We start from the raw sequence: 20099 nt of genomic DNA, 5'->3' as shown, positions 1-20099 counted from the left end.
GGTATTAACCCAATTGCCTCCCAAAGGCCCCACTTCTTAACACCAATACAATGGCAACTAAATTGCCAACACGTGAACTTTTGGTGGACATACTCAAACAATAACAGATGGAATGCAGCTTTTCAACAGGAAATGGCTAAACTACCAAAATAAAGTTTCATATACTAGTTCTCTCCCTCAGTGAAAAAAAAAAAAAAAAGCTTTATTTTTTCCATTTTCATGGTTAATCATATTGATACACTTTGGATTTTTATTGTTGTTATTATTTTACTTTTAAATACCCTACAACTTCACTAAGGTCCTGTCTTGACCAGTCATTTCTGTGTAGAAAGTTTCATATAAAGAAGAGATTAAAACACACTTTCATGGGTCCCGTTTCCAGAGATTCTGGTTCAGTAGAGCAGAATGGAGCTCATAAATTTGCATTTTTTTTAATGGGGTATTGCTATGTTGCCCAGGATGGTCCCAAACTCCTGAGCTGAACTGATCATTCCACCTCATCCTCCTGAGTAGCTGGAATTACGGGTGTGCCTCTGTGCCGGGCCATATGAATTTGTGTTTCTAGCAGGCTTCTGGAGGATGCCTGAACAAGGGCAACTAGTGCAAGGACTACCTTTTCAGAAACAAAACCATTCCTTTGCTGTGAAACTTTGTTATCAAACCCAAGGGGAGTCCCAAAATGCTATCTGAACCACATGGAGAATTCCTTTTATCTGGGCTGGGGATAGCCTGGAGCCTGGGACCAAAGCTGACCAAAGCCTCCTCCAATCCTAATTTCACCTCCAGTCTCAGGGTTGTCCTGCTATTGTTATAAAAATGTTGATTCAGACAATGCTAGTGCAGAAGAAGCCAGGAACTGGAGCCAGAGAATCATAAGCTCTGTCAGTGCTTAGCTGCCCAACAGAGGTCTTCTGAGAATTAAGTCAGGCAGATCTCAATAGCTGCACAGAAAAAGGAAGTTCAAAAAAGAAGGATGAGCAGCAGACAGAAAGAAAGAAAGATGGATATTCTTCAGCCTCTTGGTGATAAAAGAGAGGCAAACCATACCTCTGCTCAGTATTATAGCACAGTGAAAGGTCGTTCTGACCGACTGCAGACACCTATTTTCTCCTCAAAAGTGAAGAGAGGGAATGAGGTTGGTTATACATGTGGCAAACATCTTCTCCTGTGTAGCTGACATTTTCTTACTCTTAATGGAGTAGTTAATAATAAGAGTGTTTTTTCTATTTTAAAGCAATCAATTTTATCAAACTTTGCTTTTATGGTTAGAGTTTTCTAGGTTCTGTTTGACAAATCCCTACCAACCCTAAGATACAGAAACTATTTTCTTATATATTATCTTCCAGACTATCATTTTGTCTTTCAAATTTAGATCTGAAAATCCATCTAGAATGAATTGTTTGCATATCATATAATGTAGGGATTCCATTTTTTTCCATATGGACATCCACTTTACCCAGTACGATTTGTTGAAAAAACTGTCCTTTCCCCACTGCATTGCAGAGCCACCCTTGCCATAAATCAAATGCCCATATATTTGGGCAGTGAATCTGTCTCTAGGTTCTGTCTTCTGTTCCAGTGTTCTACTCATTTTCCTTACAGCAATACCACACTATCTTTAATAAGTTTTATTGCTTTATTCTTTTTCCTCAAGATTGACTTGAAGATCACCTTGGTTATTCTTGATCTTTCTGCATTTCCAAATAAATTTGAATCAGCTTTTCAATTTCTGTATCCCTCCCCAGAAAACCTGTTGGAATTTAGGGATTACATTGAATCTATAGATCGATTTGGGGGAAAATGACATATTTTATGATATTACGTGTTCCATCCATGAATATGGCACATGCCTCATTTTAAGTCTTCTTTAACGTCTACCAAGATTAGTATAGTGTTTTTGTACCATCCTTCATTAGATTTTCCCCCTAGGTAATTAAATGACTTTTTAAAATTTAATATTTTTATTTCAATTTTAAGTTATTTGTTGCTAGTACATAGAAATAAAGTTGATTTTTGTATATTAGCCTTATATGCAGACCATGCTAAATTTGCATATTCTAATAGTTTTAAATTTTTTAATTTTTATATGTACAATCATATTGTATGCAAATAATGACAATCGTATTTCTTTCTTTCCAACCGTGTGTTTTATTTCTTTTTTGTGTCTTATTGAACTGTCTAAAATCTCCTTTACAATGTTAACTAGAAGTGCTGATAATGAGCATCTTTGTTTCAGTCCCAATCTCGAAGGGAAGGTTTCAACATTTCCCTATTAAGTATGATGCTTGCTATTCATTTTGTGAATTTATTCTTTATCACATGAAAGAAGACCACTTGAATTCCTAGTTAGATAATAGTATCATGAATGAATGTTAAATATTACCAAAGCTTTTTCCATACTTATTAATTTATTAAGATTATCAAATGATTTTCCCCTTTATTCACTTCATAAACTATAATGCTTGGTTTTTGAAAGGTAAATCAATTTTTCACCCATGGGTTAAATCTAAATTGGTCATGATATGTATAATCCTTTTTACATATTGATGGATTCATTTGCTATATTATTAGAATTTTTATGTCTATGTTCATGAGTGAAATCAGCCTAAATTTTTTTTTTCCTCTAATGTTGTTCTCAGGCTTTGGATTATGGTGGCTGCATAAAATGAATTGGAAAGTATTCCCTTTTTAGGTATTTTACAGAAGGCTTTTGTTAGATTGGTTTCTAGTACATTTCACCAGTGAAGCCACTTAGGTCTGGGGTTTTGTTTTTGTGAGAGTTTTGAATTATGGATTTAATATCTTTTATAAATATAGGACTATTTAGGCTTTCTGTTTATTCTTTTGTCAGTATGGAGAAGTTGAGTTTTTCTAGAAATCTGTTCTTTGTTTTTGAGACAGGGTCTCATTCTGTCACCCAGGCTGGAGTGCAGTGGCACCATCATGGCTCACTGCAGCCTTGACTTCCCCAGGCTCAGGTGATCCTCCCACCTTAGCCTCCTGAGTAGGTAGGACTCAGACATGCACTACCATGTCCCACTGAAATCTGTTCATTTTATATAAAATTTCCAGATTGTTTTCATCAAGTTATTCTTAATATCCTCTTTTAGCATGTTGAACTTTATAGAATATTCAGAGATTCATTTATTTTTATTTTCAATATTATTTGTGCCTTTTCTGTTTTTCTTCATTAAGTTTTACCAGGGATTATCAATTTTATTAGTCTTTTCAAAGAACCAACACCTTATCTATAATATGTTTATTTTATATTTTATTAATTTTTATTCTTTATCTTTTCTTCTTTCTACTTTTTAGTAGACCATATAAGGTCTAAATTTTTCTCTTTTTTTTTTTACCATTTTTACATGGATAGATCACTGATTTCAACCTTGCAAATGTTTTAGAATGTCATAATTTTGTTATAATTTAATATAAAATATTATTTTCTGCCATTGTGATTTTTTGACCCAGGAAATATATTAATATTAGTGTTATCATTTAATTTCAATACATGGGGATTTTCTAGCTATATTTTTATTATTTATTTATTTTATTTATTTATATATTTTTATAATTTATGCAGAGCTTATTTCTACTATAGCCATTGATGATTATATGATTTCAATCATTTCAAACTTGTTGAGGCTTCCTTTATGGCTCAGAATATGCTCAACTTTTATAACAACTTCTCTGTGTGTTTTTAAAGACTTTATCCTCAAGTGGGTTGTTGCAGTGTTATAGGTAATATTGGTTTGTCAATTGTGTTGAAATCTTCTATATGCTTACTGATTTTTTTGCTACTTATTCTATCAGTTGCTCAGAAAGATATATTAAAATTTGCTACTATGATTGTGGATTTGTGACTTTCTCCTTTTAATCCTGTTCAAGTTCAGCTTTAAATACTTTGAGCTAGTTTACTAGGTCATGCAAATTAGAAGTTATTATTTCTTCCTGGATAATTAAACCTTTTATCATAATGACATGGCACTCTTTAGCTCTAGGTAATACTTTTCTCCCTACAGTATACTGCTATGTTTGATATTTGTATAGTTTTACCAGCTTTCTGTTGTTTAGTGTCTTCGTGGTATGTTTTTTCATCCTTTTACCTTTAGCTTTTTTGCGTCTTAAAAGTGTACTGCTATATTGAACACCTCTGAGGCCCCACCTCATAACCTCTGAGTCCACCTTTTACTTGGCCATTTTTGCTGTGACTAGCTTTGTGTCAGTGTAGTGTGCAGTAACTCGTGGTGTATGTTTGGCTTTCTGCCCTGAGGCACTCCTGCACAGGAGAACCCAGCCTAACACACTCTTATGAACAGCAGGTAGTTCAGTTTTGTTTTTGTTTTTATCCAGTCCATATTTTTTAATTAAAATATTTATTCTGTTCAAATTTAGTGTAATTACTTATATACTTGGGTTTAATTCTAGTATTTTACAATTTACCTCCTATTTGTTCCACTTGTTTTGTGTTTCTTCTCTCCTTTCTTACGTTTTTGAGTTAAACAATTTTTATTTTTTAATTTCCGCCCCCCGTGCTAGTTAATTATATCTTATGTGACTGACAGCTTTTTTAGTGGTTATTCTAGAGCAGGGGTCAGCAAACTATGGCCCATGTACCAAGTCCTACTGGTTGCCTGTCCTTGTAAATAAGTTTTATTGGAATACAGCCATGCCCATTACTTTGCCTATTGTCTGTGCTACTTGCACGCTACAAGACCATATGGTCTGCAAAGCCTGAAATATTTGCCATCTGGTCCTTTACAGAAAGAGTTTACCCACTCCTGTTCTAGAAATTATGGCATATCATCATTAACTTATTAATGTCTCATAGAAATCAGTACTTTTACAGTGGCAAAAGTACCGTTCCTGAACAAGTAAAAGACTTTAGAACAGTTGAACTTCATTTACCTGCCTCATGACTTATGTGCTGCCTTTATTTGTAAATATCACAAGATACTTTTACTATTCTTTTATAAGGTTAATATTTATTTAAGTTTACCTACATATTTACCATTTTCATTGCCCTTCATTCATTCTTCTGGGCCAAGTTTCTATCCTGGATCATTTTTCTTCTAGCTAAAGAATACTCTTTGATGTTTTAATTACTCTAGAATTTCTGATGACAAATTCTCTCAGTTTTTATTTGTTTGGAAATGCTGTATTTAGTCTTCAGTTTTGAAAGATTTTTTTTTTTTGCCGGATATAGAGATGTAGGTTGGCAGTTATTAAATATCAATACTTTAAAGAAATCATGTCATTGTTTTCTGACTTTCATTGTTTCTTTTGAAAATTTAGCTGTCAGTCTGATTGTTGCTTCTCTGAAAATAATCTCTCATTTCTTTTTTGGCTGCTTTAAAGATTTTTTTTTGGTCTCTCTAGGTTTTCAGTTTTACTATAGTGTGCTTAGGTTTGAGTTTTCTGTTTATTATTGTTGGTTTTTATATTGCTTCTTGGATCTGGGATTTGATGACTTTGGCAGTTTGGAAAATTCTTAGGTATTATATTTTCAAATATTGCTTCTTCATTTTCTCTTTTCCTAGAGCCTTCTAACCATGTCTCAGGTGTCTCTTTTGCTCCTTTCCATATTTTTTCTACCTTTTTCTTCTTTTGCTTCATTCTGGATTATTTTCTTCTGACTTGTCCTTTTTGTTCTCTTTTCATTTGTCTCTGTTAAACACATTCAATCCCCTTAATACAATAAAAGTTTGAGGGTATCCTAAATGAAATTTAGTTATCTGAGGGTGGTTCACACATACTCTTGATAGTATACCATTTTGGAGTTCCAGCAAAAGCCTGGGGGTGGGGTTTGATGTGGTTACTTTCTAGAGCCTCTTCCCCTGGGTGGGCCCCATATACCACTTTTTGTCCCCTATCCCTGTGATCTGTTGAAAGCTCTGCCCAGAAATTGTCTCCATGTTAAACCATAGTGAAGACCAGTTGTCTGTCTTTTTTCCTTTTTTAGAAAGTTTTTGTTTCAACTGTGATTTTCTCTTTTCTTTAGTACTTTACTTTCCGGTTTCTGACAGTTTAGCTGATCTGAATTATGGAGTCTAGACCCTCTAACACTTCTTCATAAAGAATAGGACAGTCAAAAGTACTGACAGTTAAGAACAAGGAGCATTAAAATGAGCTCACTTTGCGGTCTGACACAATGAATATGTCTTTGCTTATACAAAGGCAGTCACAGGTTCTTTTTAACAGAATAGTCATTCAAGTAAAGTCTTTAAAAATGAACGGAGGAAGATTGAGTTGCCTGGGTAATGAAAGAAGAAAGAAAGACTGACTTTGTTGATTCCACAGGAGAAACAATATCAACAATTTGAAAGTTTACTTCCGTGTGGACAAAAGTGATGCCTCACTTTTTGGTGGTGGTGTTGTTTTGTAATTTATTTATTCACTCATTCAATCAGCACATGTTTTTTGAGAACATACACTAAGGAAAAGGATGCCAAAGATCCTGTGACCACTATTTTGTTTGCTGATACTTCTCAACATTTCACAGTGAATTTCTTAAAAGCTTTCAGGGTCTTCACATCTTTTAAAATAGAATGATGTCTACTAAAGTTTGGGGAAAACATAAACAGTTTAAGTATAATTTCCCTTTAAAATGGAGCACTATTGGAGAACATGAGGCCGTAATACATGGTTCTATGCGGGGGTTACAAGGAATCCCATGAGCGTGCTTATGGCTGAGGTGGAGCAGTCAGCTGATTATGCCTACCTGCTGTGGTGATCTTGGCTATTTTGTATTTTAACTTTTTTAATTCCCAGTCCTATAGTATTTATCTATTTATCCAGGCTTAAAAACGGTAGAAATTTACTTCTCATAGTTCTGGAGGCTAGGAAGTGCAAGATCAAGGCACTGGCATGTTTGGTGTCTAGTGAGGGCCTGCTTCCTGGTTCATAGCAGTCTTATCTCTGTGCACTCACGTGGTGAAAGGGACAGGGAGTCTCTGGTTTCTGTCTTACAAGGGCACCAATCCCATTCATGCTTTTTATTTATTTATTCATTGTATGTTTTTTGGTTTGAGGTTACCATGAGGCTTGCAAATACTATCTTTTAACCCTTTATTTATTTATTGAGACGGAGTCTCACTCTGTTGCCAAGCTGATGTGTAGCAGCGTGGTCTCATCTCCCTGCAGCCTCCGCCTCTCAGGTTCAAGTGATTCTCCTGTCTCAGCCTCCCGAGTAGCTGGGACTACAGGCGCGTGCCACCACGCCCAGCTAATTTTTGTATTTTTAGTAGAGACAAGGTTTCGCCATGTTGGTCAGGATGGTCTCGATTTCTTAACTTCATGATCTGCCCGCCTCAGCCTCCCAAAGTGATAGGAATGCAGGCATGAGCCACCGCACCCGGCCCTAACCGTATTTTAATCTGATAACAACACTGTTTGCATAAACAAACAAGCAAGCAAAAAGACAACTAATAAAAACTCTATGCCTTAACTTCATCCCCCCATTTTTAAACTTTTTTTGTTGTTTTTATTTATATCTTATGTCTTGTAAAGTTGTTGTTGTTATTATTTTTGACTGGTGCATCATTTAGTCTTTCTACTTAGGATAAGAGTAGCTTACACACCACAGCTACAGTATTATAATATTCTGTGTTTTTTTGTGTGTGTACTTACTATTGCCAGTGAGTTTTGTACCTTCATATGATTTCTTATTACTCGTTAACTAACTTTTCTTTCTGGTTAAAGTACTCCCTTTAGCATTTCTTGTAGGACAGGTCTGGTGTTGATGATATCCCTTAGCTTTTGTTTGCCTGGGAAAATTTTTATTTCTCCGTCATGTTTGAAGGATATTTTTGCTGGATATGCTATTCCAGGGTAATGGTATTTTTTTCCTTTAGCACTTTAAATATGTCATGCTACTCTCTCCTGGCTTGTAAGGTTTCCACTGAACTAGTCATAAGGCATTAATTTATACCAAGGAAAGACGGCAAATTAATCACAGTTATAACATTCAATAGCTTAGTAGATTCATTTCAAGGTCATCTTTTTCAGACCTGAAGTTGCATTTATTGATCAAAAATCTTATATATCCCACTTAATTTTTCTGTAAACCTAAAACTGCTTGGAAAAAGTCTAACTAAAAACATACATAAACAAAATGCAATTTTATTCAAAGTATTAAAAAACCACATAACTTTCAAGCTGTCGCTAGTTTTTCAAAAGCCAATACCTGTAGTAAAAGACAGACTATAGTGATGATTGTAATCGTTGTAGTAATCACACCTGTGTAGAAGGCTATCCATGGCCTTACTGTGTCAAGGAAAGAGAAGCACTTACATTAACAGACTAAAACAAACACAAAATGTATTAAAGTAAAACATTTCAGTGCAAAATGCAAAAATGTAAAAATGCAAGAAGTTTTTATCTGCATTCAAAGCTGAGTTAGTTTTTTCTTATGTTTTAATACATGTTATCACCAAACCAAGCACAATATATCATTTTATTTGTCAACAAAATTCTTATGTAATTTATTTAAAGTAAAATTTAAATTATATCTTTTATTATAGTGGCTGAAGCTGGATGTTACTGATAGTTATGTTTATGAATTTTATAAGATAATATTTGATTAAAATAAAAGCTTTAACTTCACGTAATCTCTTTATGATATATCTCACAAATATTACAAGTGATTTTCTAGTTTTTTAAGGTTTCTCAAAAATGATTTGCATGTTTTTTAAAAATTGGGAAATACTAACTTCTGAGTTAGGAGTTTATTCCTTACTTTACAGTTGGGAAAACTGAGGTTCAAAGGGGTTGAACAGTTTACACAAGGACAAACAACTAATAGAAGGCAGATTCTAGATTCAAACCCAGGATTGTCTGATTCCACAATCCACTCTCCTAATCACCTTTCCTAGCATATTCCTGCGCTTACACAGTGGCAGTGAGAATTGGAAGACGAGATGTCTGAACAATGTTTTTTGTTTTTTGTTTTTGTTTTTTTTTGAGACAGAGTGTTGCTCTTGCCGCCCAGGCTTGGGTGCAATGGCATAATCTCAGTTCACTGCAACCTCCGCTTCCCGGGTTCAAGTGAATCTCCTGCTTCAGTCTCCTGAGTAGCTGGGACTACAGGCACACGCCACCACACCCAGCTAATTTTTGTATTTTTAGTAGAGATGGGGTTCCACCATTTTGGCCAGGCTGGTCTCGAACTCCTGACCTCACGATCTGCCTGCCTTGGCCTCCCAAAGTGCTGGGATTACAGGCATGAACCAACGCACCTGGTCATTTGAACAATTTTTTAAAGACAAAATCAATAGGCAGCAGTGATAACTTGGATAGACAGAAGTTTTGATGAGTAAGGGTTAGAATTGATACTAAGTCTTCCAGCTAAGAGATTTAGGACAGGAGTGTTGCTACAGTAAAAATAAATAAGATGAGATTTTATTTAGGTGGGAAGTTGCTGAAATTAATTTTTGCCGAGTCACAGGTAACATTCAGACATAAATAGAGCTGTCACATAGACATTTGAAAATATAGAACTGGGGTGCTATTGAAAGTCAGTGCTGACAGTGGAGATTTGAACTTTTATCAGCTAAAGGTAGTGGCTGAAACCAAAACAGTAGAAGGACACGGAAAGAGTGAGAACGTGGAGAGGGAAAAGAGTATGATCTAAGCCTTGGAAAACACCCCCCACTTCAGGGATCTGAGGAGGAACCAATGTGAGCAGAAGACAAAACAACAAAATAAAAAATAAGGAGTTAAAGGAGAACCAGAGCCACATAGAATCATGAAAACTAAGAGATAGCAACTGTGGCTAAAATGTATTGAGCACCTGCCATGAAACATACATGCCGTGTATTTTATATTATTTAATCTTCATAATAACTCAAGGAGGCCAGTTCGTGTATCTCTATTGACAGATAAGGACATAGAGGTTTAGCAAGATTAAATTATGTGCCTATCGTTCAGCTGGTAAGTCCTGGGGCAAAAAAAACTGGAATCCTTGTCTCCCAGCCTCCCAAGTCCGTTTTTTAACTAGTGGTCTCCAGAGTGCACAAAGCAAACCACTGTGATATGGGAAAAAAAATCGTTAAAATTACAATAGTAGAATCCCATCCTTTAAAAATTGTATTTTTATATATATTTTACAATGTGCATTCTGTACTAGTATAGTAATACATGCATATCATATGTACATGCATAATTAGTAAATTAATAAGTAATTGGGGTATATGCTTAAAACATTTACTAATGTGAAGATGCAGTAAAACACTTTGGAGATTATTGCTTCAAACCACTATGCAAACTGTCTTTTTGCCTTCTCCTATTCTCAGTTATAAGCTGCACTCACCTCATATAGTCATGTTATGTTTTAAATGCAATGCTAGTTCTAATTTAGTTAAATAGAAACTTTTTACTTCATAGGTTCTTTTCGTGCCACTCCTCAGTATTTTCTGAAATTTATGAAGACCTTTGGGCCTTTCAGTACTTTGTGATAGTGAAAGGAACAGAGGCCTTAGACCAGACAGACTGGAGTTCAAATATTAACTTTTACTTTACTGACCATGTGATCTCAGACAAGTACTTTAATTTCTCAGAGCCTCACTTTGCTCATCTATGAAATGGAGATAACATTTACCTTGCAGATTGTTGTAAAATTTAGCAATTTTTTTTTTTTTTTTGAGACGGAGTCTTGCTCTGTCGCCCAGGCTAGAGTGCAATGACACGATCTCAGCTCACTGCAACCTCCGCCTCCCAGGTTCAGGTGATTCTCCTGCCTCAGCCTCCTGAGTAGCTGGGATTACAGGTGCGTGCCACCACGCCCGGCTAATTTTTTTGTATTTTTAGTAGAGACGATTTCACCATGTTGGTCAGCGTGGTATCAAACACCTGACCTCGTGATCCACCCACCTCAGCCTCCCAAAGTGCTGGGATTACAGGCATGAGCCACCACGCCCGGCCAGCAATATCTTAAGGAAATAGCATTGGGCCTGGCATACAGTAGATAATTTTTAAATGGTAACAAATAGTAATCATAGCAATAGTACTTGTTTACTGTAGAGAACACCTGTGGCCCGGTAGTTCCTCCCCTCTAAAATCAAGTCGCATATACAATATTTTTAGCAAAGGTTGGCTGAGACTGTTCTTAATTCAACTTGGAAACTTATTTGAGCATGTATAAAAAGTGTTGGCTACTGCATATGGCCACATGAGTTAGGGAATGCTATTTACATGGACTACACTGGGAAAGGCTGCTCCTGGCCTTGGGTAGAGCGGCAGCCCTGGAGATATACTGGCAAAAACATACAGGGCCAAATATATGGCAGCCTCCACAGAACAACAGGAAATGGATGCAGCTGCCCACATGCATTGGTTGGTATGTTGAATGCCTCTCTGTTTGTTGATGCTCTCCACAGATCTGTACCCCCGACTTGGTGGTATTCCTGGCTTGTGCTAATCAGAGACTCAAAGAAAGATTACTGAAGCGTGCAGAACAGCAGGGCCGACCAGACGACAACGTAAAAGCTACCCAAAGGAGACTAATGAACTTCAAGCAGAACGCTGCTCCATTGGTTAAATACTTCCAGGAAAAGGGGCTCATCGTGACAGTAAGTTAGCTCAAGTTTTACAAGTCCAATACAACAACGCTCTTTCAGATCTCTCATTAGCCTATGTTCTCATGGCGAAATCCTCTTTACCTTAAAAAGTGGCTTTTTGGGGGTACAGAACCAATGGAAAAAAAATGTATCGTTTTGACCTGATTCGCCTTTTTAAGCCATAATGTTTTTTAAAAACATTCATTTTAATTTAATTGATTTTATGAAAGAAGATAAATTTTAACCTTGGCCAAAATTCTTTAGTCCTCAAGTAAAAAAATGTTTTAAAATAACTGTCTGGGTGATTGTAAGCGATATTTGTCCAGTCTCTCCACTCTTCTGTCTGTCTTTGGAAGCCTAACAAAATCGATAGACTTATAACCACACAGTTGATGTGGGGTGATGATAGATTTAAGCGTTGTTTGTCGTAATGTACTACATAAAGAAATGAGATTCTGACTTCACGGAAAAAGTTTCCTAAGGGTTTGACTTGTCATAAAGAAGTGATAATGTGTCAAAATGGGAGGTAGTCACCCTTCTGCTCCTTTGATGCAATGCAAATATTAATGTTTTCCTAAAATTTTAGTTTGTTTTGTGGCTGATGATATTCAATGTGCCAATGAAAGATGACACTGAATCATTAGTTTGTATAGTTTTTAGAATCTAGAACATTAGAGGTGAAGGTTCAGCTAAATTTATGATCATCACATCATCAGATTCCAGTATGAAAGTGTAGAGGAGACAAAGAGGATAATGGGTCATCTGAAGAGAGCACTTTATGCAAGAAGACACTAAAACCACAGCAGCTCCTTGACAGCTGGATGGTGGCAGACCTTGGCAGGACCTTGGAATCCTCCTCTCAGCCCTTGGACCTGGGCCAGTGGACCAACTTTTGTCTAGTTGGGTTACAGGCCTCTGTAGAGAATCTAGTCAAAGCGATCCATGCCCATTGCAATAAAAAGCACATAAAGACTTTTATTTCACAAATGTTAGGTAAACCAGCTGAAGCCCATCCAGAGAGCTCCTGTGATCTTAACAATTTCTGGGTTAAAACTCTCTTCATTAGACTAGGATGCCCTCGGGCCTGAAAGAGACAGACATGACATTTGAAAAATAATTTCTTTGCAATCTTTTTAGCACCATAAAGAAATATTCAACATGATTTGCTCTTTGAGTCAAAGTTGTCATGTCGCAGAATTGTAAATCTGATCTGGAAATTGTTCACAATGCCAGGGTTCATATTTTGGTTTAAAGCAGGCATTGAGTAATTGAAAAGATTTGGGAAAATCAGGGTGGATGCTTCTGTGGCTGTGTTTTGTTGGGGTAGTTGTTTGGTTTTTGTTCTTTTTTTTTTTTTTTTGGTCGTTTTTTTGAGATGGAGTCTTGCTCTGTCGCCCGGGCTGAAGTGCAATGGCACGATCTCGGCTTACTGCAACCTCCATCTCCCGGGATCAAGCGATTCTCCTGACTCAGCCTCCCAAGTAGGTGGGATTACAGATGCCCGGCTAATTTTTTGTATTTTTAGTAGAGACGGGCTTTCACCATGTTGGCCAGGCTGGTCTCGAACTCCTGACCTCATGATCTGCCCACCTCGGCCTCCCAAAGTGCTAGGATTATTGGCTGTTGTTCGTTTTTCTCACCAGTTACCAACACTAACTTCCACACTGTATCATAAAAAAAGAAATTTGCCCTACAAACCAAACCCCAACTGTAAGGTGCAAGGCCAGATTTAATTGATATTTGCAAGGCTCAAAGGTGTTACCAGAGTGTCTCTGATTACTCCCTGCTTGTCACATTCGTCATCACAAGCAGAGCAGATTTCTCAAATGAATGCGGAGTGGAGATTGTTAATTTACTAATATTTTGCATGGAGGTGAAATGCCATTGCCTCTAATTGAGGGAGTCAATAACAATGTGGATGACAGCCTGTAACCTCACTGCTAAAACCAAATGAGCTTTAAGATAAATGCTTCTAATTACTGAGATAAAACTTGCCTAGTAAAGTCACCTTTTGGAAAGCAATGAACGCAAACACAGGCTAAGCTCTGGGGAATATAATTTGAAAAAATTATCTGACAAAGAAGCAAAACACGTGTCCTCTTTTAGAACCTGGATCATAGTTTACTGCTGGAATTAAAATATATTTGGTGACACTTCTGCTTTTAAAGATGAGTTAAATAATAAAAATGATCATTTATATTAATAATAAGCATGTTAAGATTTTAATAAAAATCTGGGGATTAATAGATAAAACCCAAATATTTCCTTTTCTCTGTAGTTTTTTTTCCCTTTTCTCCTACCTGCCCCTCCTAATTCATTCATTTACTCATTCAGTACATATTTACTGAAAACCAGGATACTCTGCTAGGGCATAGGGGTGCAGAGCTAAGTAAACAAAGGGTAAGGATCTTTATTTTGACACTGACATATTGCAGGCACCTAGAACAGTACCTGCTCACTGTATACTAAGCTCCAGGAAATGAACAGAGCTTGCAGCATGTGAAGAAAGAGATTAAACAATCAGTTATTAAGTGTGATGACTGTTGAGTTATTATGTGTGATAATTGTGATGAATTATTAAGTGCAAAAATGTGCAGGGTGTCCTCACATATGTCATGCACTGTTTTAGGGATTGGAATTCCCTGTGGTGAATAGAACAGACTGTCTCCACACTCCAATAGCATTAATCACTTATCTCTGCACAGAGTTCTTAAGGGCCACAGAGACCATGTCCCTGTTTAGTATAGTTGAGAAACTTCATGTTGGTACTCCTCTTCTCTGGGGGTTTGGTGTCTGCATCCTGTCACTTGGAATCTCAGTTCCATTGCCATTTAATAATTTCATGATCCCCTACAAGGTACTAGCTTCTAGGACTTGATCTCTCTATCTGTAAATTGGAGACAGTGCTACCTACCTCATAGTATTGTTGTGTGGGTAAAATGAGAGAATATACATAACATGGTAGATGATGGTAATGCAGAGGGCATGTTTTAAGATGCTCCATGCAGCCGCTTTGCCTGATTCAGATTCCAGCTGCACCACCTACCACCTGTGTGACTTCCTGCAGGTTACTTATCTGCTCTGCAACTCATATGCCTTACCTGTAAAATAGGTATAATCATCAATCCTACCTCAGCGTGATTGTGAGGATTAAATAGATGTCAAGAGCTTAAAATGGTGTCTAGAATGTTGTAAGGGTAAATGACATGATTGATAGTCTTGTACAGTTTTTATATTTCTTCGTCTCTCTTCCTTCCCCAACAAATGCTCATCTTTTAGAACCTACAGTAACCACTAGCAATTCTGTTCTCTTTGAGGGAACTCTGTTGCCTTTTCTCCAATACATAGGTTATTGAAGAAATCCAAAATGAATAGGTTGTAAAAACTTTAGACATAATTCACCTTTTTCTTTAAAGGTGTCTATTAATCAGTTATAAGTTTGACTCAGTGTCTTCTTTAGCTTCTATATTGTCTGTGTAATCAAGCTATATAATGGGCAGTGTCTGTATAGTAACAGACGTCATTCCACTCTTTTTTCTTGTTTACTTCATTGACTACATCTGTTGGCAGATTTGACTAGAGAACAAACCCAGTGTAAAGAGAAAACCTAATCAGATTAGCCAAGAAAAACATGCTGTTGCTTGAATACTGTATCTTACTGACATAGTTCCCATTACATGAACTTCTTCATTTTTATTCTTGTATTATACATGTCCATGTGCAGTCATGTGTGCAAGTATGAATGAAAATAATATGAAATCATAAGGCTGGTATGTTAAAGACTACTTCATAGAATTTTCTCAGACATATTTATATGTTGTCTTTAACTTACCGTGAGGTCGGATATAATTCCTCAATACATCTTTTACTGCTTTATGCTTGTAATTAAAGATTAGGAGGCTGTGAGTTCCCAATGTTTGTCAGAAGATTTTTCTGGTAGTTTAGGTATTGCTGGATCAAGGAAAGCTACTTTTAGTATTGCTGAGTAAGCTGTGTCTCTTGACATTTTAGAGCACTTGAACTTGAAACTGTGTAACTCTTGCATAATAATTTCCCTTTTATAGATTTTTTAAGTTCCAATAAAATGTGTGTTTCATGATCATTTTTAATCTTTCTTGTAAAAGTTTTTTTTCAACTAGTCTTCATTTCAATCAGTCTCACCAAGTTGGAACACTTTTTTCTTTTTTTTAATTTATATTTTTTGTACATGAATAAGTTATTTAGTGGTTATTTCTGAGATTTTAGTATGCCCATCACGTGAGCAGTATTTACTGTACCCAATGTGTAGTCTTTGATCCCTCATCCCTCTCAGGAACCCTTTTTTAAGAAGCAGAATTAATTAAGACAGGTCAAGTTTTTGTAAGTTTGATGAACTTTTTAAAAAATATATGCAATTTTGTTTATTTTTAAAGAAAAAGATCTTCTTAAATTGTGCAAAAAGAAAAGTTCAGATGCAATGTATATGTTATTTTTCCAAAATGCATTCAAAACTTTTTGCCATTAAATGTTCTATTCAGCCAGAAAAACACGGAATTCACCAGGGAAATTGATATACACTTACGTGCATTGAACAACTACTACTGAATATTGGTAATAATCATTAAAATTCATATTTAGCTTTAGACTGTGAAGTAAACAAATGGTCATTTTCCTTTTGGACTTTTTGTAGGAGTATAACTTGAAATCAGAGGTAAGCTGTGGTCACAGGAGGTATGAAGAGGCCTACTAATTCATACCCAGGTTTACCAACTAAATCTCTTCAGCCAGGAAAGGCAGAGGCTGAAAAAGGTTAAAATCAGGATTATTTATTGTTCACCTCCTGGGAAGTGGTCGAGGAATGTGAGGAGGGCTACAATGGCATTTAACAAGGCTGTATAGACCAATGATTCCCTAATTTTAGTACTTACTAGGCCAGAAAAAAAAATATTTTTTAAGTAGGGGCAAGATGGCTTTTCAATTTTACAAAGTGAAAGCATTAGAAAAAAACTCCCAATACTTGCCTTATTTTTCTAATTTTGCTGCAGATTGGGAAACACTCATCACAAACCAGCATCAGTATTGGGAAACGAGTGACACATCGAGCACAGTCCTGTCAAACTACACCATTGTTTATTACCAGACATTGCCCCCGAGTCCCAGATAACCCCTTTCACACTACAGTTGCTTCATTTGCCCCATATCACTTCCTTCAAATTTGAGAATCCTTGCATTATGCATTTCAGATTTACCACTGAAACTATGCACAGTTGACCCTTGAATAACACAAGGTTTGGGGTGCCAGCCCCCGTGCAATTGAAAATCCACTTGAAACTTTGACTCCCCCCAAACAGAACTACTATTAATAACTTACTGTCAACCAGAGCCTTATCAATAACATAAACAGCCAATTAACACATATTTTGTATGTTATACATATTATGTACTGATTCTTACCATAAGGTAAGATGGAGAAAAGAAAATATTATTACTTAAGTCATGAGGAAGAGAAAATATATTTATTATTCATTAAGTGGACATGGATCATCATACAGTTCTTCATTCTTGTTATCCTCACACTGAGTACACTAAGGAGGAGGAGGAAGAAGAGGGGTTGGTGCTTCTGTCTCAGAGTGACAGAGGTGGACCAAAGTGGACCACGTTCTTCAAACCCAGGTCGTGAAGGATCCACTGTAATTCCCATCCCATCAGACACTCCTAGCCAAAGGAAAAATAAGTAGGAAGAGTAAAAGTTAGTTTAGAGAGAACTGCTGAATAATTATTTGTTAACTGACTTCACATTTCATAGGAACAAACACTAACATTTAAAGTATAATAGTACATTTATCCCTAAACTCTCGATGTACAGCCACTGGTTAATTACCACCAACTCCACTTAGCATCACTGCACAGGTGGTGGAAATGGGAAGAAAAATAACCCAACGAGAAAAGAATTTTTTTTTGATACAGGGTATGGCTCTGTTGCCCAGGCTGAAATGCAGTGGCGTGACCTCAGCTCACTGCAACCTCTGCCTCCCAGGTTCAAGCCATCCTCCCAAGTAGCTGGAATCACAGGTGTATGCCACCATGCCCGCTTAATTTTTTGTATGTTTTGTAGAGACAGGGTCTCGCTTTTTTGCTCAGGCTGGTCTCGAACTCCTGAGCTAAAGCAATCCACCCACCTTGGCCTCCCAAAGTGCTGGGATTACAGGCATGAGCCACCGCACCCAGCCAGGAGAAAAGAAAACTAAACAGCATAAACACTTAACAGCAACCCACCTAAACATAAGAAAAGCAAACAAACGTGTTTGATAACAACTTGCCCAAACAAACCCATTCTCCTAAAATTACTAGGAAGAAAATTCTATTACAGTTTCTCAATAGGTAAGGGGTTAATGAGTTTGTAATGTGTGACATAATGAAGCTGTATTTCCTTTAAGTACCATCACTTATATCCTGTTTGAGCATCCATTGTCATGTAACCAAAAGCTCCCACTAATTCCTATTTGGTGGATTTAGTAACTAAGAAAATAGTTGAGGAAGGGTTTTTAAAGGTTAATAAATAGGAAAGGCTGTGGAAGTATTCTGGAAGATATTTATTTAGGTGACGATGATATCTATAGTCACCTGGATATATGGTCCTCTAAATTGCTCTTCAGTTGCCAGAGTGTATTTAGATTAAGTAAACAGTGCCTTCTGGCACAAAACCTGATGCTGATAGAACCTCAGTGAGAGCCCTGAAGCAACATGAGAGATACTGTATCCATTTTTGACTGGAATAAAGAGCAGCTTAAAAGGAATCACATTCTCTGGGCAATAAGCACTTATTAAATCTTACTGTGTGTAGAGCTGCCAAGATGGTGCCGCCCTCAGAAAAGTCCTGTTGCTTCCCTAAGGAGCTTGCCATCTCTGGGGATTACTCAGTGTTGCCCACTTAATTTACCTATTTACATACCTATTTGTAATTTTGGTTTTAAAATATCCAGAACTAAATTGAAAAGTGAATCTGATTACTTTCATATACTGTCATTATTGTGGGCTCTAAAACTAAAATACCATGATCACAATTTCTCTTTCTGATCTTTTGGATGGAAAGGAAAATAAAAGCACAAAGATAAAGCCATTTGCTCACAAAATGGCAACCCGCATATAGCAAAGTATATCATCCACAGTCCTGGGCAGCAAATTCTGCTGGTTCCTGAACAGCATCAGAACAACAGGAAGAACAAGCAGATAGCACATTTATAGCTCATTCTGGCATTCTGTCTCTGTCATAAGCAACGCCCTGACTCACAACTTTTCCATACCCAAAGCTCCCTCACTTCCAGTCGTCTTCACACCCCGTAGGCAGAAAGCAAACCAAATGACTCAGCAAATGCATCTCTCTCTCGAAGTTGGAAACTGCTGCTGATTATATGACAGTCCTACTGTCAGCATCGGATGAGAAGAGCTCTTGCACCAAAAATGCAATATTTTATTGTGATGTTTTGCACAGGTATTAACAGGAAAAATAAGGAAGAACTTTAAAAATGAATAACTTCCTCCCCCAACAGAATGTAAAATATTTTTCTGTTGATTTTATTATTACAGACACTCATAAAACAGAGTCCAAAGAGCCCCATGAACAATTTTTTAACCAGCTGAAGTATAAAGCAAGGCCCTCACATGATAACTATAAAACAAATAATGTGGACAAAATCGAGATAATTCAAGTGAAGACATTTGGAGATTCACATTAAGAAAATTCCAGTTCTAAGAACTATTATTGACAGGTCTGTCTATAAATACTTTAGTTAAGATCTGTGCTATTTCTACAGGACTGTCTTCAACAATACCTTGTCTTTTTAAATGTTTTAAAGCAAAAGAAAACAAATTACTAAATAGTTGGTAGCTGAATGTCATGTCATACTAACAACTTCCTAAAACTCCTGTTTCAACCCTACAGGTTCTATATGTGTACACACGCACACACATATTTTTAGCTGGTTGATTCTCCAGGAGACACTCTGTGATCAGAACAATAATGTTGACAATAATGTCAACAAATATTCCAGACTTCAGAGTTAGGTCTTCATTTACTTTGAAATGTTATACTAAGACTTACTGGGAACATGAGTAAGAAAATAATGTTTTGGGGCCAGGCAGGGTGGCTCATGGCTGTAATCCCAGCACTTTGGGAGGCAGAGGCGGGTGGATCATGAGGTCAGGAGATCGAGGCCATCCTGGCTAACATGGTGAAATCCTGTCTCTACTAAAAATACAAAAAATTTGCCAGGCATGGTGGCGGGCGCCTTTAGTCCCAGCTACTCGGGAGGCTGAGGCAGGAGAATGGTGTGAACCTGGGAGGCAGAGCTTGCAGTGAGCCGAGATCTCACCACTGCACTCCAGCCTGGGCGACAGAGCGAAACTCTATCTAAAAAAAAAAAAAAGAAAATAATATTTTTGGTAATGTCCTTACACTGAATTTTTTTCATCCTTAAGGCCAAACTAATTGGAATTAATCAATATCTTTTAAAGAGAGATGGCACTATAGTTAAAGTAAATGTCTCCCCCCCTGCAAAAAAAGAA

General features: G+C 36.8%; 1 protein-coding gene across 2 annotated transcripts in view; it reads left to right on the top strand.

The window, feature by feature from the left end:
• Positions 1 to 20099, top strand: part of LOC105482680 (adenylate kinase 5) — a 292348-nt gene that overhangs the window by 48302 nt on the left and 223947 nt on the right. For both annotated transcript variants that reach the window (XM_011742912.3, XM_011742910.3), the window contains exon 6: positions 11376 to 11567. In XM_011742912.3, the coding sequence (XP_011741214.1) occupies positions 11376 to 11567 (192 nt within the window). The remainder of the gene's footprint in view (positions 1 to 11375; positions 11568 to 20099) is intronic.

The sequence above is a fragment of the Macaca nemestrina genome, chromosome 1 (assembly GCF_043159975.1).
Source record: "Macaca nemestrina isolate mMacNem1 chromosome 1, mMacNem.hap1, whole genome shotgun sequence".
In the NCBI taxonomy this organism is placed as follows: domain Eukaryota; kingdom Metazoa; phylum Chordata; class Mammalia; order Primates; family Cercopithecidae; genus Macaca; species Macaca nemestrina.
This window is presented reverse-complemented; position numbering and strand designations above follow the sequence as displayed.